Here is a 21,888-nt window from a genome sequence, read left to right as displayed (position 1 = left end):
AGCTGAGAGTGATACTCTTATGTTGGAAAAATAAAACAAAATGGTTTGTCAACCAACTCGAGTGTAAGATGTAATTGTGACCGTAATGAAAATTAAATGGAGGTATGTCAGCGAAGTGATCGTAGATGGATCAAAGAAGTACTTTGCTGAGTTCCCAGATACAAGGGAGGACCTATAAGACAACGCAATGGGAAGTGGATAGGTGACTTCGGTAAACATGTAACAGTGGCATCAGTGTGTGTGGTTAAAGGTCTTAATGCTGGACAAGTGTTGGGAAGGTAGGCCTATGTCTGGCATTGGCTATTAGTGGCTGCTGCTGATGATGATGATTATGATGATGACGAACAGCAAGTGTGACATAAACTGTGCCGCGGCGTGTGAGACAGTCTCCACTTGTCGCCATCCTGTGATTGGGCGGGACGGGCAGGCCCACTACCTTGAGGTCTGCGCTCAGGGTACCCAACGTTGCGCTGGTCTCCCAAATGCCTATGTTTAGCCATTGTTTCTTGATCTGCTCGAAGTACGTGTCCATACCATCGCAGACGACTTTCCGTCATCCTCCCAGCGATAGGTGTCATTTCGTACCACCTGAAATTTTCGTGATTGGTCACATGATGACGAAGCGTCAGACCCACCGTAGCATTTATGTTTCTATTACAACAAGTGGTATCTCTGCTTCTTTTGTTGCGTGTCAACATTCTGCACCACCCAAGCCAACGGTGTGGATTGCAGAGTGGTATGTTTTCGACTTGGGTAGCTCCAGGATCTTATCACAAAGCACAACAGTTATTCTTCGCGCACTGCTAACGTGGTTTGTGATTTCTGGTACGAATGAGCAGTTACCAACGATGAGCTAAGATATTTTAAGATCTACACCGTCGATCTTGATGGTGGCCTTATTATTTGTATTTGTTGAGAGATATTCAGTCTTCTTTATATTGAGGCACATCGTTTAAGTTCATCCTTGTCGGTATCAACCAGTAGAACCTCATCAGCATAGAACAGTGTCCAAGGTACTAATTTCTGAAGATCTGTGGCGATAGTGTAAATTATGATAATGAAGACAAGGACAGAAAGAGCAGATCTCTGAAGGACAGCTGCAGAAAACTGAAAGTCATCTGAGAGCCCAGCAGCAGAAAGTACTCGTCTTTTAGGATTGTGATACAGTACTTGAATCTATTCACTTAATTGTTCGGGTACTTCACGCTCTCGGAGGCCAACCATATTAGATAACATGGAACTCGGTAGCAAACCTTTTTCATGTCCAGGAAAGCGAAGAGATGATGCTTAGATTTCTCATAGTGTGTCTCAATAAGCAAGCGAGTTGCATCAATAGCATCGGTGATGTCACAGCCTTTCACACAGCCACACGGTTTGGTGCTAGTACTGAAAATCTTACGCGTTCTGTACTCTGTGATGCTCTCTAAGGTCTTCACTGTCATAGTTTGCTTGAGAATGATAGCTGGAACATTCATCCGGGCTCCCCTTCTGAGTCCAGACTGGGACTTAGCGCTCAGTGTCCACTTACTATCGCCGGCCGCGGTGGTCTCGCGGTTCTAGGCGCGCAGTCCGGAACCGTGCGACTGCTACGGTCGCAGGTTCGAATCCTGCCTCGGGCATGGATGTGTGTGATGTCCTTAGGTTAGTTAGGTTTAAGTAGTTCTAAGTTCTAGGGGACTAATGACCGCAGCAGTTGAGTCCCATAGTGCTCAGAGCCATTTTTTGAATTCCACTTACTATCTTTCTGTCTTCAGTGATCCTGTCGAGAGAAACTGCTGTTCGGTGCCTTGATCCCCACAGTTCTGCTGGCAGATCATCCAGCCCAGTCACCTTCTCAAGTTTCATCTTCCCCTAGGGCTTATAAACTTCAGGCCTCGTGATCGGTACCATGCATCCTTGAAGGGCGCCGGCTGCTATACTGTGGAATGTGGGAACTCTTCACTGGAGACCGCTTCGTAGTACCGCCGCCAGCGTTCTGCTGCCTTATTTCCGTCAACAATAAGTACTTGGTCGTTGATGCAACAGAACGTATCTACTAGTGCCATATGCCTATGTTGTTTCTTCGCAGGTTCATTTTCACTTGTTATAGTACTCTTCTTTAGCTCTCACTTTGCTCTTAACCTCTGTCCACAGTCCGCAGTGGTCGTGCAGTAGCGTTCTCGCTTCCCGCGCCCGGGTTCCCGGGTTCGATTCCCGGCGGGGTCAGGGATTTTCTCTGCCTCGTGATGGCTGGGTGTTGTGAGATGTCCTTAGGTTAGTTAGGTTTAAGTAGTTCTAAGTTCTAGGGAACTGATGACCATATGTGTTAAGTCCCATAGTGCTCAGAGCCATTTGAACCAACCTCTGTCCACAACCACGTCCGACGACCTACTTTATGGCATCCAGATTTGGACATGCCTATTTGTTCAAAGTTAACTGCTTCAATAGTTTCTTTTAATAGACCCCATGTTGTTTTGACGTCAGTAATAGAGGGAAAGGTGATGTTTGAGATGCTGTGTGCCTCAGTTTCCTTGAACCGCTACCATTCTACCTATCCTGGTCCATTTTGTTCTACATTTTCTTGAGTCGCTATTTTGATGCGCAGTCGGGCTACAAGTGAATGCTGTTGAGGAAGCACTGTTTCATAAGTAATGGCTTTTGTATCTGTAAACAGCTTTTGAACACTTTTTAATCTACCTGATGTTGCTGCCACTGTTGGAAGATGGTTCTTTTAAAACATTAAATATCTTAAACATTTCGTGGCCCTGTCAGCAACTGTATAAATATTAGCTTGACGATGTCCACTATGGACAAAGGGTAGTTACTGTTATTCTGAGGAAGGTTGGATTATCCCGACTGAAACCTAGGTAAATTCTAGGTAAACGGTGCAACTGAGGCTGTTGATTATTAAAATTAAAATTAATTCTTTTAAAATTTGTGATAATTAAATGGTGAGCTCCAGCAAAATTTAGCATTTTCTTACCTTCTTCAGTAATTACACCTGCGCCAGTTCTGCCAGGTAATCGATAGATGTCTTCTTGCCACCCAACACGGTCTTTGAAATCGCCAGCGATGCTTGTAGTATCTTTCCGTGGCATCTCCAGAATATTTTCATCAAGCAACTTCTGGAAATCGTCTTCTAACTTCTTGAGGCAGACCGTTTACAGAGAATAACACGAGAAAATATGGTTCTTCTGGGCACTTGTGACTAGAACGGTCTTCAAGAGTCTATCGCCGAAACATCCTATTCAGCAACAGAACCCTGGAAATTCTCATTAGCAATGATTCGAACACCTTTAGTTCTGGGCTGTCATTACATTACACGAGGGGCTTACCATAAGTAATGCAACAGATTTTTTTCTGAAAGCAGGTTGGTTTTACTCAGGATTCCAGTACACCTTATTATTCCCCAGTCCTTTGGCTATTTTTCAATATAATCTCCGTTCAGCGCGTCGGCCTTACGTCACCTTACCTGGAGGGCCTGTATGCGTGGTACCACTGTTGGTCGGCGACGGAGTCAACGTCATGCTGCGTCAATAGCCTCCCTACACCCACGTACTTCTTCCCAAGGAGTGCGCCCTTTATTGGGCCAAACTGATTGAAGTCCGAAGGTACGAGATGGGGGTCGTAGGGTGGATGAGAAAGAACAGTCCAATGAGGTTTGGTGAGCTCCTCCCGGGTGCGCAGACAATTTTAAGGCTTTGCATTGTCATCGAGAAGGAGAAGTTCGTTTGCATTTGTGTGGCGACGAACGCACCGAATCTTTTCTTCAGTTTTCCGAGGGTAGCGGAACACACTACAGAGCTGACCGTTGAGGGAGGACAACAAGCAGAATGATCCCTTCATAGTCCCAGAAGACAGTCGATATAACTTTATCGGCTGAAGGTGCGGCTTTGAACATTTTCTTCAGAGAACAGGAGGTGTGGCGCCACTCCATCGATTGCCGTTTTGTTTCCGTTTCGAAGCAGTGAACTCATGTTTCATCGATGACGATGTTCGACAGAAAGACGATTAGCCTCGTAACCCGCAAGGTCTTCTCGGCTTCTGTTAGGTGACTAGGAACCCAGTGGGGACACACCTCTGAGTACCCCAGCTGGTGAACGAGTGGGTGAACACTACCAACAGAGACCTCCAGTTGAGCAGTGAGGTGTCCGATTGTCATCCGTCGATTACATCGGATGAGGGTGTCCGCACGCTCTAACACTGCAAGAGTCACAGCTGTCTCCGGCCGATATGTGGGAGATGGACAGGTTTGCGTGACCTTGTTTCGATGATGACGTATCCCTCTCCCGAAGACCTACCGTGTTTTTGTTCACTACCAGGTCTTCGTAGACATTTTGCAAGAAGCTGTGAATATCTGCTATGCTCGGTTTTCGAGGGAAAAAAAAGAATATGACAGATCTCTGCTTGGAACATTCCTCCGTTAGAGACGCCATTTTGAAGGCAAGGTATAGCGCCGCCACCTATTGGAACTTCATGAAATTCCGCAATGCCACACAACAAATTCCTCAGTTTTTCAACTGAAATTGGCCGTAAACGTCCTTCGTATGATTTGGATCATTCCTTATCTATTGCACCATGGCGACGTCAAATCTTCTCCATTTTAGAACATTAGGTAGTTCACGCGCTCTTCCAGTCATCATACCAATACTGGGAGATGCAGGGCGTACGTCCAGAGCTCGCTTGTTTAAACAGGCCCGCTCCGATAATGCAGGTAACAGTCGCATCCGTCGATCGGGCCCGTCCACACGTGTCACCTACACCTACGGGAGGGGGGCATCCCAGCGTCTCGCCAACACCTAAATGAGCCGTACTGACGTGGCAAGTAATCAGCCGACCTATCACATGCGACTATCACCGATCCACAGTATTAAGCTACGCCCTTAAATGAGCCAACACTCAATTACAAGGTGGTAGCTTGTCTGTTGGTAACTGCCAGGTAGTTTAGTTTCCTCCAGTCACCCCCCCCCCCCCTCCCCCATATCAGCGATGCGCCCACTACCTACTAATTGGGAACATGCCCTCTAGCGATTACTGAATCCTACGAGTGGTGCATGCAAGTGATTCATCCAAAGTTAAAAACCGGAAAAGAATCGAAGCGTAAATGTGATGTAACGAAAGGATACTGAAAATTCACTAATAAGATAAGAAATTAGGCGAGGGAGAGAATATGTGAAGAACATTAACTGGAACAAGGGGCAATATGATAAGACATGTGTTCTGAGATCAGAGAATAACTCCTACAGTACTGCAGGGAGGCCAAAAACAGGTAAATAGTATATATAGCTCAAATAATTTATGGCATTGAGAATAAGTGCTGCTCTTGAGTTGGAAATACTGGCATAGCACAGGAAATCGGATCGGGCCGGATTGAAGCAGTCAAGAAGCTGATGATCCGAAGATAAAAAGGACTAATTGGTTTGGTGACAGAACTACAGTACGCTTTGCGATATAATTTGTCCATGACGACAATAGCGTGGCGGGTAGTTGAGGCCCCTAACTGTCTGGATGCAGTGGGGCGCCGGCCCACTGCGTCCACGCAGCCAAGGTCACTTTCCAGCGGCGAGCGCATAAACAGCTGACTGCCACAGTCGCTCCCCTTCCCACTTTCCCCTTATCCAGATGCGGCGTGTGATGTCACGCGACGCTAGCCCGTCTGCAGTCGGCGCCGTCTCATCGCCTCCTCGCGCGCGCTACCTGGCGGGGGATAGCAGAACTTGAGCCAGGCAGGCGTCGCCTGGCCCTCTCAGTCCTTACCAGACCCCCACAGCGGAAAGTCACGCGACAGGCACTGCCGCGTAGGGAGTCTCCGCAGCGCTCGCGACGGCGCGATCGCTTGCCGATAGCGAGATAACGGGTCGATTATCGCCGTGTTCCGGAGTGACGTGTGACCGTGCCAGTTCGGTGATGACGGGAGAAGGCGCCGCCGTGTGATACACCACTGGAAGAAGAGGCGAACGCCGACAACGCACACAATATGATAACGCGCAGCCGCAAGATCAGCGTCGACGACTACCCGGAGCACCTCAACCCGTTCGCCGACGACAATGAGGACCTGCGCAACAACAGGTTCAACACCACCGGCCGCAGGAGGGCACGCCCATCGCTCAAGGATGCCTGGTGAGACTTTTAAAGAGCCGTCGCCGCCGCTGCCTGCTGCAACGTCACGCGCGTGGGTGCGTGCCGTACGACAGCCGCTTGAGCTGCAAATTTTGAGTTGATTTTCTTCTGGTTACTGCACGATCTCTGCGAACCTCTCGTACATGGATGTGAACCGATATTTAGCCGGCTAGAGCAGTTTCAAATTTATGTTACATAACAAGCTTCGTGTTTTTCTCAAGCTCCTGCCCACATAACATGATCGGTTTTAGCAGGATAGTGCTACGTGCTAAGAAGCCGTGGTTCTGATTCACTGTGGCGTTTGCGAAGTCTTCCAGCTGTGTAGAAGATTGATAATTTCCACCTGCTAGAGAAGCAACAGCGTTATCAGCTTCCCTGTGTGCACAAGTCCCCATGTCTGCAAATTGCTCCTTGGTCAGCAGCTAAGAAGTAATGACCAATAACTTCAACGTTTTCTCCCACAAGTGAGAGTTTCTGAGTTGCTAGTAATTTTTTTTTTAAATTGGAGGGGGGTATATCTTGACAAACGTCATTTTCATGCATGAGAAAATTTTTCATTCGGTGAAATTGTCGGTTTATTTAGTTACCGATTGTCAAATTTAGCCTCCTTGGTCATTACGAAGCAAGGAGGCATTCCCAAGGTAGTGAAATTAGTAAATCTCCAGTGAAACAAAGTATTTATTTCAAATAAAAATCAGCCTCATGCATGAAAATGAGTTTTTGTAAATATTAGTATCAATTAAAAAGCCGCCCGATGCAGATAAAGTACATTTTTTCTACAAGTTTAACGTGAGAGCCGTTCCATGTATAAAAAATATTACTGAGTCTTATTCTGGAGTTACAAATGAATGATACCAAGAGTGACAGTTAACTCTAAACATGTGAAGTGTCAGGTCCTCTATATAATTCCGTTGACCGAAGTTATCTGACACACAGTACAAATTTGAAATTGTTGTTATCGTTACGAAAGGCTTAAATTGACACGATTGTATAGAAAAGTTATACAGAAGCCGAACAAATAGAGTATTTTATAGGCAACAAATCCATCAAAGAAGTGCTCACACTACGCTTGTCCTCCCGTTTCAATATGATACTGCGCAGTGTAGGAACTGTGCTAGAGAGGATGGACCGAATAGACATAAAAATGTTCAGAGACGGCCTGCTCGTTTTGTGTTGCCCGAAATGGGACAGTGAGTGCGACAGATGCATCAAGCGAGTTGGTTGTCAGTTACTAAAATAAAGGCGGTTTTCGTAGAGGCGAAATATTTTGACGTAATTCCAGTCTACAACTTTCTCCTCCAAGTGTCAAAATATTTTGTTGTTTGCGGCGTAGACTGGGGTGAATGGCAATTGTGTTACAATAAGGCAGTCCAGAGCTCACAGGATAAGACTCTAGGATACAGTTCGAAACTGATATCTTCCACCCTCCGTCAAGTACTTACACGTGAATTGCAATGTATTCATGTAGATGTAGACGAGAAGGGACAGCTCACGTTCAGCAGGGAGTACCGTCGCAGGAAAATCAACGGCGGCGAATGGGCTATCGTAATATTAGTCGATTAGGAATCACTTTCTGGAACTCTGAAACGTTTCCATGAGGGAAGTAGACTAATGCGAAAATAATGAAAACACTGTCACATATGGTAATCTCTGAACTTTGATGTGTGAGTACTGTTTTATGCAGCACTTAACGGTTTTGATGGTTTACAACATTGGGTGGTGCTGTATTACTTTCTGACTTTCGTCTTTCTCAGGGTGGAATAGACACCGTAAATGAGTAGGAGAAATGCAGGGGCTGATAGATGCTAATATGATGAATATCACTTTCTAATCAGTAAATACCTGCCCCGTCAGGCGCTACTGGTCACCAAAAATATGCCTGGCGTATCCTTAGCCTATTTATATCGGCAGGGCAGCTAACTTTCTACGATGATTTGACGCACTAATGCTTTAGTTTTTGCAAGTTGGTATCAAGAGTGACTGGCTTTACGTAATCCCCTAGAAACAAGATTAACACAGAGCCAGGCCTGTTTCCTGTTTCTGCGTGCTCAGACACGCCTCAGTGCGCCGGGACTTTGCGCTGCTTGCAGCAGTAGCCTGCGGTATTCCTGTCTAGGCGATGTCTATTTAGTTGCCGAGAGAGAGTCTTGCCCAGGTGCAAAGTATTTCCGTCGGCGCACCCACCGCAACCGAGATCCGCGGCCGCAAAGTCTCAGGGCGTGCCGACATTCCTTCGCGTTGCCGTTTCATAAATAATGTTGTGTTACCTGAATCTTCCTTCGCTTCTTGGTAGCACAGGGTATTTTTATTTATAAACAAATAATGTTGTTGGCAATACCGTCGCCAACGTGTTTCACTTGTGTCATTATTAGATCGTAAATCGAATGACAGTTCATTTAAATTAGCCATGAACTGTGGTATGATCGTTAACTGTAGTTGCATTTCATCCAGTGTGAAATGTGTTGAGAGACTTGCGAATGCTTCGTGGAATAAAAAAGTAAAACATTCTCTCCATCAGTCAGGAGCATCTTTTTCATTTCATCAACTTGCGCATGCGTACCGACAGTTAATCATCATCAGATGGAAAGCATGGCTTGCACAACTGTTTTTAGAGGTAAGCTTTGGCAGTTTCTTATAGCAGCGTGCGATGTACCGCTGCGGATGTGTTGGACCTTGTATTGGTACTGATTAACAGGATAAACCACAGAATTAGCATACATTGCGCAGCAGACAATTGAAAGACATGAAACATACTTATGTTGTTGTTGTTGTTGTTGTTGTCTTCAGTCCTGAGACTGGTTTGATGCAGCTCTCCATGCTACTCTATCCTGTGCAAGCTGCTTCATCTCCCAGTACCTACTGCAACCTACATCCTTCTGAATCTGCTTAGTGTACTCGTCTCTCGGTCTCCCTCTACGATTTTTACCCTCCACGCTGCCCTCCAATGCTAAATTTGTATCCCTTGATGCCTCAAAACATGTCCTACCAACCGATCCCTTCTTCTAGTCAAGTTGTGCCACAAACTTCTCTTCTCCCCAATCCTATTCAATACCTCCTCATTAGTTACGTGATCTATCCACCTTATCTTCAGTATTCTTCTGTAGCACCACATTTCGAAAGCTTCTATTCTCTTCTTGTCCAAACTAGTTATCGTCCATGTTTCACTTCCATACATGGCTACACTCCAAACAAATACTTTCAGAAACGACTTCCTGATACATAAATCTATATTCGATGTTAACAAATTTCTCTTTTTCAGAAACGCTTTCCTTGCCATTGCCAGTCTACATTTTATATCCTCTCTACTTCGACCATCATCAGTTATTTTACTTCCTAAATAGCAAAACTCCTTTACTACTTTAAGTGTCTCATTTCCTAATCTAATTCCCTCAGCATCACCCGATTTAATTTGACTACATTCCATTATCCTCGTTTTGCTTTTGTTGATGTTCATCTTATATCCTCCTTTCAAGACACTGTCCATTCCGTTCAATTGCTCTTCCAAGTCCTTTGCCGTCTCTGACAGAATTACAATGTCATCGGCGAACCTCAAGGTTTTTACTTCGTCTCCCTGAATTTTAATACCTACTCCAAATTTTTCTTTTGTTTCCTTTACTGCTTGCTCAATATACAGATTGAATAACATCGGGGAGAGGCTACAACCCTGTCTCACTCCTTTCCCAACCACTGCTTCCCTTTCATGCCCCTCGACTCTTATGACTGCCATCTGGTTTCTGTAGAAATTATAAATAGCCTTTCGCTCCCTGTATTTTACCCCTGCCACCTTTAGAATTTGAAAAAGAGTATTCCAGTCAACATTGTCAAAAGCTTTCTCTAAGTCTACAAATGCTAGAAACGTAGGTTTGCCTTTTCTTAATCTTTCTTCTAAGATAAGTCGTAAGGTCAGTATTGCCTCACGTGTTCCAACATTTCGACGGAATCCAAACTGATCCTCCCCGAGGTCTGCATCAACCAGTTTTTCCATTCGTCTGTAAAGAATTCGCGTTAGTATTTTGCAGCCGTGGCTTATTAAACTGATAGTTCGGTAATTTTCACATCTGTCAGCACCTGCTTTCTTTGGGATTGGAATTATTATATTCTTCTTGAAGTCTGAGGGTATTTCGCCTGTCTCATACATCTTGCTCACCAGCTGGTACTTATAGGACAAGAATAACAAACAATGTTTGTGCTGCATTCTGACGCCGAAAACTGGATGCGTTTTTCACGGTACATAACACGCTGCTGTGGTCGAGTTGCAAAGGAATCACATTTTTCATCACAGATTTAAGGCCAAAGTATATACATCGCATATTTACCGCAAACAAAAGACACTTGGGAACGTTTATACTCATTTGCAATGTTGTTGTGACATCTAATAAATGTTAAAATGTAAGAAATAAATATGGAGCCAGTTACAGTGCATTTGTCGAGAATTCCAGTAGCTGTAATTCGTTTTCATTACACAACCACAGAAAATTTTGTAACTTACAGTAAGTTGTGTAACATACAAAAGTGTTTTATTCCATCACTACTGTTATCAAATGTTGTTGTGGTCTTCAGTCCTGAGACTGGTTTGATGCAGCTCTCCATGCTACTCTATCCTGTGCAAGCTTGTTCATCTCCCAATACCTACTGCAACCTACATCCTTCTGAATCTGTTTAGTGTATTCATCTCTTGGTCTCCCTCTACCTTTTTTACCCTCCACGCTGCCCTCCATTACTAAATTGGTGATCCCTTGATGCCTGAGAACATGTCCTACCAACCGATCCCTTCTTCTAGTCAAGTTAAGCCACAAACTCCTCTTCAAAAGCTTCTATTCTCTTCTTGTCCAAACTATGTATCATCTATGTTTCACTTCCATACATGGCTACACTCCATACAAATACTTTCAGAAACGACTTCCTGACACTTCAATCTACATTCGGTGTTAACAAATTTCTTTTCTTCAGAAACGCTTTCCTTGCCATTGCCAGTCTACATTTTATATTCTCTCTACTTCGACAATCATCAGTTATTTTGCTCCCCAAATAGAAAACTCCTTTACTACTTTAAGTGTCCCATTTCCTAATCTAATTCCCTCAGCATCGCCCGACTTAATTCGACTACATTCCATTATCCTCGTTTTACTTTTGTTTGTTGTTAAATATATGCTTCAAAATGTTCCTTGTTTCTTCCTTGATAGAAAAAATTCTGCTTGTGCCACAATGACACCAGTCATGGCCATACGTCCCAGTGTCCATCGTCTGTTTGTCGTAAATCTTCGCAGAAAATTTTTTGGCCTTCAAATCTTTGACGAAAATTTTAACTTCTTTGCAACACAACTTCAGCCCCGACACTTGATGTATTGTGAAAAGTAAATGCGATTTTCTACCACGGAATACAGCACACATAATCTTCCCCATCCACTGCAAGTACCTTTTACATCATTAAAACTATCTGCCATGTCATATCTGTAGACGCGTGGCTAATGCAATGTGTTATTTACATTTTGAAGCCAAACTGGCCTTTTTTTCGACCTTGATTATTGGTTAAAATTTTGAAGAGGTATTTTAGAGACCGCTGTCAGTCTCAAGTTTTTTTTGTTAACTTGCTTAAATTAATACCGGATTGCAAGATGTGTCTAGGGTAGACCTTGAAATACGTAGTGCAATACGGTTTTCCAAATTTGAAAAATTTAAGCAGTAAACAAAAATCGTGACTGTTAGCTGTGTCTACAAACATGTCCATAGATGATTATCACCAGTGCAAGGGGCAACTTATTCCTTGTTACCTCACCGCTGGGAGAAATCGCCAATGTTTTCCACTAAAATCCGTTTTGTAAGAGCTGCCGTCCTCACGATGATGGTTTAAACGTCGAAACGCATAGCGTACGGGAAAAAGAAAAAAAAAACTTTTGACTCTTGCAGAATTATTAGTGTTTTGTATGGAATTCACTGTAGAATTCTCATAATTTTCTTTTGCTGTTGAGTTAGCTCATCTGAGAGTAAAACGACACTCCCCATTTCCGTTTCCCGCTTGGCCTACGGGAAGCTCGCAGCGACAGGAGACTGAACTGGTGGCCTATTTTTAAACTGCGTCACTCGCGGCGCTGTTTTCATTGTCGTAGAATCGAGAAAGGCCTGTTCGAGTTGTCGCCTACGTCTTGATTACTATAATGAGTTCCTAAATCTGGTTTTCTGAAAACTGATTTGCAAATGCCGATTTCTGCTGAACATGTAAACACTCCACCAGCGATTTTGGAGAACGGGTTTGTCTACGGGATTGGATATCTCGCAATAAGTCTTCACTCCATATAAACACTGCCGCATTTAAGTAGAGAGTTGTCATGTTGTTACTTGACTTTTGAAATGTTGGTTGTGTGTGGTGTGAAGGGAAAGCGTATTGGAGTGTTTAGGAAGTAATTCAATTCCTTTGTTCTTCTACTGCTTCCCCTCTCTCTCTCTCTCTCTCTCTCTCTCTCTCTCTCTCTCTCTCTCTCTCTCTAAGTAGCCAAGGCTCTCGTAGACAGTCAGTGGCAGGAGAGAAAACATTCACTAATCTTGTGGACAGTGATAAGAATCGTAACTTCACTCATTGGGTAGCTTTCTAGCCATAGCGATCCCTAGTTTCGGGAAGGTGGAAGTACAATAATGTACCACCTGTAAGTACTTAATATTTATTTCCACAGCGGACATTAGGTGGGTATAATAGTTCTGTGCGAGTTGATTGTAGTGGAAATGATTTGTAAACCTCTTCTTCAACAATATCCTCCTCCCCATAGATTCACAGACGCCTATGAAGGGTATCTTACAAGTATAATAATATACGACGAAGGTATTGGTTCATTACTTCGCCACAGCGACGACATCAGAACAGCTGATTTACGGGCACCATTTGCGTAAAACAACTTGCGGTCGAACAGCGTAGTTTGATCGAGCTAGGGAAATCGATTGAGGACCAACAAACGGCCGACCGAAAATGGGTTCCCGAAATTCCGTTTTCCTCCAAGGCAAGTTGCGCCGCATGTAAACTGGTGTTTTGAGTGCGACGTCCAGTACGGCGTGTGATCTACCTGACAAAGAACCCGCAGCGCTGCCTTATCTCGTGTTCCGGAACGAGCTTCTGATAGCGCCGCTGCTGATGTCACCAGGCCGCCCTGTAAGGGCGGAAAGGTGGTGTTGAGTTACGCTTACTCAACTACACACTCAGTTTCCTCTGAAATTGCGTACTATGTCGTACCTCGACGAATCCAATAATTTTTTTTTCTCTTTGTACCAATTCTTGACGAATATGTGCTCGACAGGGCGTTCTGTAAGGGATTTGTAGTTTCGTATTGTTGCAGATACTTTGTTTGTTACGCTCTAACTAGTTTCATCTATAATTCGCTACCACCTCTGCATTTCTTTATTGTTTGTAAATCAAGTGCAGTAAAAATTGTGAAACTATTAATTTGTGTTAGGCATAATAATGAAACACCATAATTGTCACCTAGAACTGAAATTAATTTCTGACCTGAAACAAAAGTGTAGTATGAAATTAATTTACAATTGTGATATAATGTTTTGACTGGCTTCCAGAGAGAGTAATACCAAATTGTTGCAACTTGTCCCGCCGGAGGTCCGAGTCCTCCCTCGGGCATGGGTGTGTGTGTGTGTGTTGTTCGTAGGAGAGGTTAGTTTAAGATAGTTTACGTAGTGTGTCAGTCTAGGGACCGATGACCTCTACAATTTGGCCCCTCAAGAACACACACCCATTTTCAACTTGTCTGCATCTCATTGAACTAGCTGACTGCTTTAGAAAACAGACTTCGTGTGTAAAAGCGCAGCAATCCATTCTTAGGTGTGACACGGTCACTCCCATGCAGGGAATGACACATTAGCAAGTATCAGCACCGTCTTGTGTACAGGTGGTACTACAAATCTTGGGAAAACGTGGATGTGGAATAATGGAGGACACTCTGTTTTTGCTATTGCCTTACTACAGCAATGGGTAATGTTTGATGTACATTGAGCATACTAAATGTTTAGTAGAGCACTGGTAGATGCTCGGAATTCGGTACTGATTTAAACAAAGCAAATGCTTCTTAAATCGTATGTTTAGTGAGTTTCCACTCTGTGCGCTTTGAGCACGTAATGAGATGCAACCGTTTTCCTTTTATCACTGTAGGTGCACATAACCGGTTGTGGCTCCACAATCGCGTTGTACCGCAGCCTGCGCCTACATACACACTCCGCCGGTCACGGGAGACCTTGCCCTAATCCGTTAGGGGATGGACGGAATGAAAATGGCTATCTGTACGCCTGTGTACGCGATCTAATCTCTCTTTATCTTGTTCTCACGGCCCCTGCGCGAGATATACCATGCTGGCAGCACAATTTCCTCGGCAGCACTGCCTAAATTTAACAAACAGGATTCCATAAGAAGAACGTCGTACTTTTTTCTCGTTCCACAACACTGCCATTCCAGAACTACTCCTCTGTTACTGATTTTACGAGCTAATCGCGTTTTGTATACTAGTTATGTAATCGAATACTATCGGGTGCTTACTCTTTGCATGTGTTACACTTATCCACAATTTAAAAGCGGAACCATTGATTACATCAAGAGGAAATTCTGGTTAGGCGATTTTCATTTTCTCGCGATTTCCGGGCGATGCTATTTCATATGCAGCCACATCGTAGTCATTCTGAGAATGCCGATCCTATGAGGTGAGTTATTTAAATATTATGCGGAGAACATTAGCTGCTTTGCCGCACGTACGTGGCTACAGGGAAACATCTCGCGAACATCCCTGGAATATGAATCCACTGTTATTGTGTGAAAAAAGTGAGTAAGTGTTTCATGTGAGTAGTTTTCCCCTCCGTTGTGGGTGAAGCATTGATTAGGTTCAGTGTTTACTGCTGTATCTTCATCCTACTGTGCCTCACTCACATACCCCAGAAACCTCACTGCAAAACAAGTATCGTAAGTAATGAAAAGCGACGCGTATATTTCAGTTTCTTTAGTGAGCACACTTGCTTTCAGTAGCTTTATCGTCTAGCAGGTGCATATACATGTGTGGATCGTTTTTCATCGGCTTTTGTCTTCACATGAATGCCAGTGTAGCAAACGAGACGTAATGGAAGGCTACTTCCACGTTTCCAACGCTTTTTAATGACGAATATAATTAACTCGAAAGTACTGCAGACAAAATTATATCGCGCGAAAAAGCACCCACAAAGTTTTAAGAACGCCTTTTTTAGAGGTGCATTTTGAAATATTTCACTGTGCCGACAATATCGTAAAAGTAAGACGTGCTTTTAGCCTCAGGCAGAAGCATAGTTACAAGCAGTCACTCGTGTAACGCATACCCTTTATGATTATTTTCAATCATTATGTGTGGTGTAATGAGACAAGTCTTCTGTCAAACACTTTACAATGAAAATAAGCATTGCGTTCAGCCGAGTCTTCCAGTAGACAGCGTTTCCAACGAACCCCCCCCCCCCCCCCCCATGCAATATATTACTGTCTTTGGCACTGCGAGAGTAAAAAGAAATGCGTCACTATCGGCTTATATAATTTCAGTTGTCATTGCTTGTGTTCAAATCCAAGCAACAGGAGTATTAGACGCGCGATGCCATAAATTGTACTCTGGTACTCAACTGTTTATTTTCAACGACAGACGTACCGGATAGAAGAAAATACTGCAATGCTGGTATTCAAAGACGACAGCGTAATGGGTCCACAACCGAAGTTTTTGAATTTTGGAAAGGTTCATAAACTTTGAGACCTTTTCACTCGACACAGGAAACCAAAAGTTAGTTCCTAAGCTATACCTACAGCGTAAGAACAAAATAATTTGACGAACGGGTAACAGGAAGAGGGAAAAAATGTACAAGCAATAACTAGTGGCTTATTTTCCATTTAGTACATACTGGTTTAATTCATCTCCAAAAAACCGAAATGGAGGCGGTTATGTAGCCTTATCTTACGAATATCGCTTCCTAAGTCGCTTCATAATGTTTCATTTATTAACTTATATATTTTTAATGAAGCGATCAAGACAGCGTTATTCGTAAAATAAAAATTGCTGTCAGATACCAGGAATATATTTCCCTTATTAACAAGTTAAGCCTCCTCAGAGGTTTAAAACAATCGTTCTGGCTGCTGGCTATCAAAACCAGGACTCTGTGATATAATTCCAGACTGTTTTACACGTTCTCCTACAAAAATTCTTCTCGGATTACATGTTTAGATCATGCGTATACGGCACTGCTCCCCCGTTCCGAGTCCCCCCCCCCCCCCCCCCTCTCTCTCTCTCTCTCTCTCTCTCTCTCTCTCTCTCTCTCTCTCTCTCTCTCTCTCTCTCTCTCTCTCTCTCGTTTAAATCATTCGTATACTGCACTGCCCCTCCCGACTCCCATTGCCGCCACCCCACCCTCCCTCTCCCTCTCTACCTCCTCTCCCCTCCCCTCCCCATCTCTCTCTCTCTCTCTCTCTCTCTCTCTCTCTCTCACACACACACACACACACATCAAGGACACTTTAGGCGCTTGCACATTCCGCAATCACCTAGTCACATGCGCAGACCATTTAGACGGCCCTCAATGTAGTCGTACAAGAACAATATTATTTTCAGCGGAATGATTTTGAAGCAGGCAGAGAGAGAGGAAGGAACAAGGGCTTTCGCTACAGTTTGCTTCTGCCATCACTATATCAGAAGGCAACGAGCAACAGAGAGAAAAGAAAGAGTTGAGATGAACTTGCCTAGAATCTGCGGCGGCAGCCCGGAGGTGTACATGTTGGCTTGTGCGCTTTGCCCTGGCGATGCACGAGACGTGGGAGACGCGGCGGTGCTGGCGGTCGCGAGTCGTTGCAGAAGACCCACTGGGCTACGCTTGCCCCTGAGGCCGCGCCAGCACCTCGCAGACACCTGCTAATCTCCTTAACGGCTCCCGGCCAACTCCAGAGGGGTCCGCACCTCTTGCAACAGGTGGTAGCCAGTCTTGAAAACTTTCCGTCGCAAGCACGAATACAGGGCAAAGGGCCCCACCACTCTTCACTACTGCTCGTTACTGTTTGAAAAAATGATGCTAATACTAACAAAAACACTAACAATACACAATGATTCCTTAATATTGGGGGCGGGACACAGCGAGTTATTCAAATATTACTTTGATATAAATTTGAGTTACCGCACACGCTTTCTTGCCCTATTGTTGCTATACATGGTGGTCCATTGATCGTGTCCGGGCCAAATATCTAACGAAATAAGAGTCAAACGAAAAAACTACAAAGAACGAAACTTGTCTAGCTTGAATGGGAAACCAGATGGCGCTATGGTTGGCCCGCTAGATGGCACTGCCATAGGTCAAACGGATTTCAACTACGTTATTTAAATAGGAACCCCCATTTTTATTACATATTCGTGTAGTGCATAAAGAAATATGGATGTTTTAGTTGGACCACTTTTTTCGCTTTATGACAGATGGCGCTGTAATATTCTCAAACATATGGCTCACAATTTTAGACGAACAGTTGGTAACAGAAAGATTTTTTAAATTAAAATACAGAACGTAGGTACGTTTGAACATTTTATTTCGATTGTTCCAGTGTGATGCATGTACCTTTGTGAACTTATCATTTCTGAGAACGCATGCTGTTACAGCGTGATTACCTGTAAAAACCACATTAACGCAATAAATGCTCTAAATTTTGCCCGTCAACCTCAATGCATTTGGCAATACATGTAACGACGTTCCTCTCAACAGCGAGAAGTTCGCCTTCCGTACTGTTCGCACATGTATTGGCAATGAGCTGACGCGTGTTGTCAGGCGTTGTCGGTGGATGACGATAGCAAATATCCTTCAACTTCCCCATAGATAGAAATCCAAGGATGTCAGATCCGGTGAACGTGCGGGCCACGGTATGGTGCTTCGACGACCAATCCACCTGTCATGAAATATGCTATTCAATACCGCTTCAACCGCACGCGAGCTATGTGCCGGATATCCGTCATGTTGGAAGTACATCGCCATTCTGTCACGCAGTGAAACATCTTATAGTAACATCGGTAGAACATTACGTAGGAAATCGGCATACATTGCACCATTTAGATTGCCATAGATAAAATGAGGGCCAATTATCCTTCCTCCCATAATACCGCACCATACATTAACTCGCCAAGGTCGCTGACGTTCCACTTGTCGCAGCCATCGTGGATTTTCCGTTGCCCAATGGTGCATATTATGCCGGTTTACGTTACCGCTGTTGGTGAATAACGCTTCGTCGTTATATAGAACGCGTGCAAAAAATCTGTCATCGGCCCGTAATTTCTCTTGTGCCCAGTGGCAGAACTGTACACGACGTTCAAAGTCGTCGCCATGCAATTCCTGGTGCATAGAAATATGGTACGGGTGCAATCGATGTTGTTGTAGCATTCTCAACACCAACGCTTTTGAGATTAGCGATTCTCGCGCAATTTGTCTGCTACTGATGTGCGGATTAGCCGCGACAGCAGCTGAAACACCTACTTGGGCATCATTTCTTGCAGGTCGTGGTTGATGTTTCACATGTGGATGAACACTTCCTGTTTCCTTAAGTAACGTAACTATCCGGCGAACGGTCCGGACACTTGGATGATGTCGTTGGGCATTATGACTGCAATAGCCATACATCAAGACGATATCGACCTTTTCCGCAATTGGTGAACGGTCCATTTTAACACGGGTAATGTATCATGAAGCAAATACCGTTCGCACTGACGGAATGTTACGTGATACCACGTACTTGCACGTTTGTGAGTATTACAGCCCCTTCTATCACAAAGCAAAAAAAGTGGTCCAACTAAAACATTCATATTTCTTGACGTACTACATGAATATGTAATAAAAAATGGGGTATTTTTTTAAAAAAAAACGCAGTTGCTATCCGTTTGACCTATGGCAGCGCCATCTAGCGGGACAACCATAGCCCCATCTGGTTTCCCCCTTCAAGCTAGAGGAGTTTCGTTCTTTGTAGTGTTTTCGTTTGACGCTTATTTCGTGAAATATTTGGCCCGGTCACTATCAGTGGACCACACTGTATAATCTACACCAGCATTCAGTGAATACCTTGTATAATCTTGAGCTTCCTATTTCTTTCATAAAATGTTATTCTTATTACCTATTACGGTGCTGGTAGTTCATGATTCTGTAGCACGTTAACAAGGGAAACTATTTCTTTCAGAGATCGAAACAGCATCTCTCACTCACTTCAATTGCTTTGCTTCACTTTTTCGTGTCTAGAGATCAGAATTTTTCAGCCCGGAATTGAATTACAGCCAATGTTTCCTTGCTTCGCTGCCGTAATTGACATCGGCTACTTTTACTGGAACAGTTAGGACAGGTCTCGAGATGTTCTGCATCCTGATATTTGTGACAATCACATCTGTCGTCTACAAGGCCCTTCTCGATCCAGTTTTCCTTCACTTTCCCCACTCTCGTTCTGATGCGTTTGAGACCCCTTCAAATCTTCCATCTCAAATTTTCGCCGCTTTGTTTCTTTTATTATAGTTGAGGCTGTCCTGAATGAACCAGCAATTTGTCGCGATTCGCCGATCGCAGTTCACCGAAAGAGGTGTCATCTATACACCGTTCATCATAAGAATAAACCTGATGTAAACAAACACAAACACGATGGTTGGTCAGCAGCCGTAGCTCCGGAAAACTTTTGTTGTTCCGCTCATGGAAGTAGGTCCAACTTACGTAGTAGATATTTTATTACTATGTCGCTGTAAATGAAACTTTAAAAGACATTCTGGTGTATTAACAGCCAACAACCTTTTTTCTTAATCATAGTTTAGCGGAGCAATTTTTATTTCAAAAACTGTGTACAGTCTCAGTAAGCGCTACTAGTGCTCTGATTGTCTCACTGTTCACATGTACCGCGAAATCTGATGACACTGCTTCCTGGTCCGTAGTGAAACACGCATGCAGAACATCGTTCATGGCTAGAAACAAATTGTTCTTAATATTTTTCACAATATTACAGATAAAAATGAGCTTTGGCGTTTATTGAGAGACACGATGTAATAAATATAAGTGGCAAGGGGGTAATTGTAATCTTGGAGTATTCGGTAGTATTAATACGTCATAATCGAGCGATTCGGGGGCGGCGGTTTGGAACTCCTTGTGGTCAACAATTTTTTTTTGTTCCGTTTGTATAAAATGGTTCAAATGGCTCTGAGCACTATGGGACTTACCATCTGAGGTCATCAGCCCCTAGAACTTAGAACTACTTAAACCTAACCCAAGGACATCACATACATCCATGCCCGAGGCAGGATTCGAACCTGCCACGGTAGCAGTCGCGCGGTTCCGGACTGAAGGGCCTAGAACCGCTCCATCACCGCGGCCGGCTCCGTTTGTATACCTAAATCATTTTAATATGAAATTTACCAATACGTGGTAATTAAATCATTCTTAACTACAATTTTTTTCAGGAAAACTGCACGTTTTCTGGTTTCTTATTATATAACACATGCAGAATTCTGGTTTTTATTGCAAATACTCATTGATTATTGATATATTATAAAAGATTGTAACAGATTTTGAGGTCGGCCGCGGTGGTCTCGCGGTTCTAGGCGCGCAGTCCGGAACCGTGCGACTGCTACGGTCGCAGTTTCGAATCCTGCCTCGGGCATGGATGTGTGTGATGTCCTTAGGGTAGTTAGGTTTAAGTAGTTCTAAGTTCTAGGGGACTGATGACCACATCAGTTGAGTCCCATAGTGCTCGGAGCCATTTTTGAACAGATTTTGAAATTAAGAAAACATTACACAATTAAATTTTTTGGAGAAAAATAAAATACTCTTTGTTTGAATGTGTCCGCTGTTTTATAGGACAGATCTGGTCTCACGCGATCCAGAGTGATAAGCGTCGTAGAAAAACGGAAAACAATTTTGACGCCGTCGAGCACTCTGTACAAGTGGTGAATTTTTACTGTTGCCGCCGTACCACTGCTACCTGAACCCAACAGAATTGATCTGGGGCCAGGTTAATGGATTTGTCGCGAGAAATAAGAAGACATTTAAGCTGCCAAACTTACTGGAACTAATGCACGATGCGTTATGACATGTCACTGCCGTCCGATGGTGAAATGCAGAATAGCGCATCATAAAAGAGGAGGAGGAGGAAAAGTCGACTTCTTGGTGACTTGGGAATCTGTTGTTGATCGCCTCGGTGGAGTACTGAAATGTACCGCTTACCTCGGTGTCTGATATGGAAGGCTCGCAGAGATTACCAGACGACTGACTGCAATACCTTCAGTGGCTTCAGTATTTAACTGCACGGTGAAATCCCAGCAGTGTGCTTTTAAGCCGCACGTAGCTCCTACAGAAAAATTACACTTGTTAAAGTCAGGAATTTTCACAGCACTATGTTTGCTAAAATTGAGAGCATGTTTTCCTTCACATCACCTAAGAAGCGTATCGCCCGAGGTTTACCAGTATTTCCTTCTGTTCAAAAATTAAATGACATTTCCATCTTTACTACAACTGCTCACATCACTGCAGGTTAGTTGGACCAGGTGGCTGGCCAGTACTTTCCAAGTTAATTGCGCCGGTAAAGCTGTTGTCTCCTATTATCGCTGAGTCGATGTAGCGTAACGCACAGCATAAAACGTACCTTCATTATCGTACTTGACTATACTCTAGAGAGAGTGGCTTCTGCTCCACGTGAAACGAAATCCAATGAGGTTCCAGACGCGGAAGAACACACAGTGTAATATTTACAACAGGGTCTCGATAGCTGAGTGCTGCCGCCACAGTAGCTCGGCGTGTTCGGTCAGAGGG

General features: G+C 43.9%; 1 protein-coding gene across 2 annotated transcripts in view; it reads left to right on the top strand.

Annotated features, from left to right (window-relative positions):
- The first annotated feature begins 5,695 nt into the window (after nucleotides 1–5,695).
- LOC126271976 (nascent polypeptide-associated complex subunit alpha, muscle-specific form-like) overlaps nucleotides 5,696–21,888 on the top strand; it is a 339,313-nt gene continuing 323,120 nt past the window's right edge. For both annotated transcript variants that reach the window (XM_049974441.1, XM_049974440.1), the window contains exon 1: nucleotides 5,696–6,099. In XM_049974441.1, the coding sequence (XP_049830398.1) occupies nucleotides 5,957–6,099 (143 nt within the window). In that variant the 5' untranslated portion in view covers nucleotides 5,696–5,956. The remainder of the gene's footprint in view (nucleotides 6,100–21,888) is intronic.

This window comes from Schistocerca gregaria, chromosome 5 (genome assembly GCF_023897955.1).
Source record: "Schistocerca gregaria isolate iqSchGreg1 chromosome 5, iqSchGreg1.2, whole genome shotgun sequence".
Classification (NCBI taxonomy): Eukaryota; Metazoa; Arthropoda; class Insecta; order Orthoptera; family Acrididae; genus Schistocerca; species Schistocerca gregaria.
This window is presented reverse-complemented; position numbering and strand designations above follow the sequence as displayed.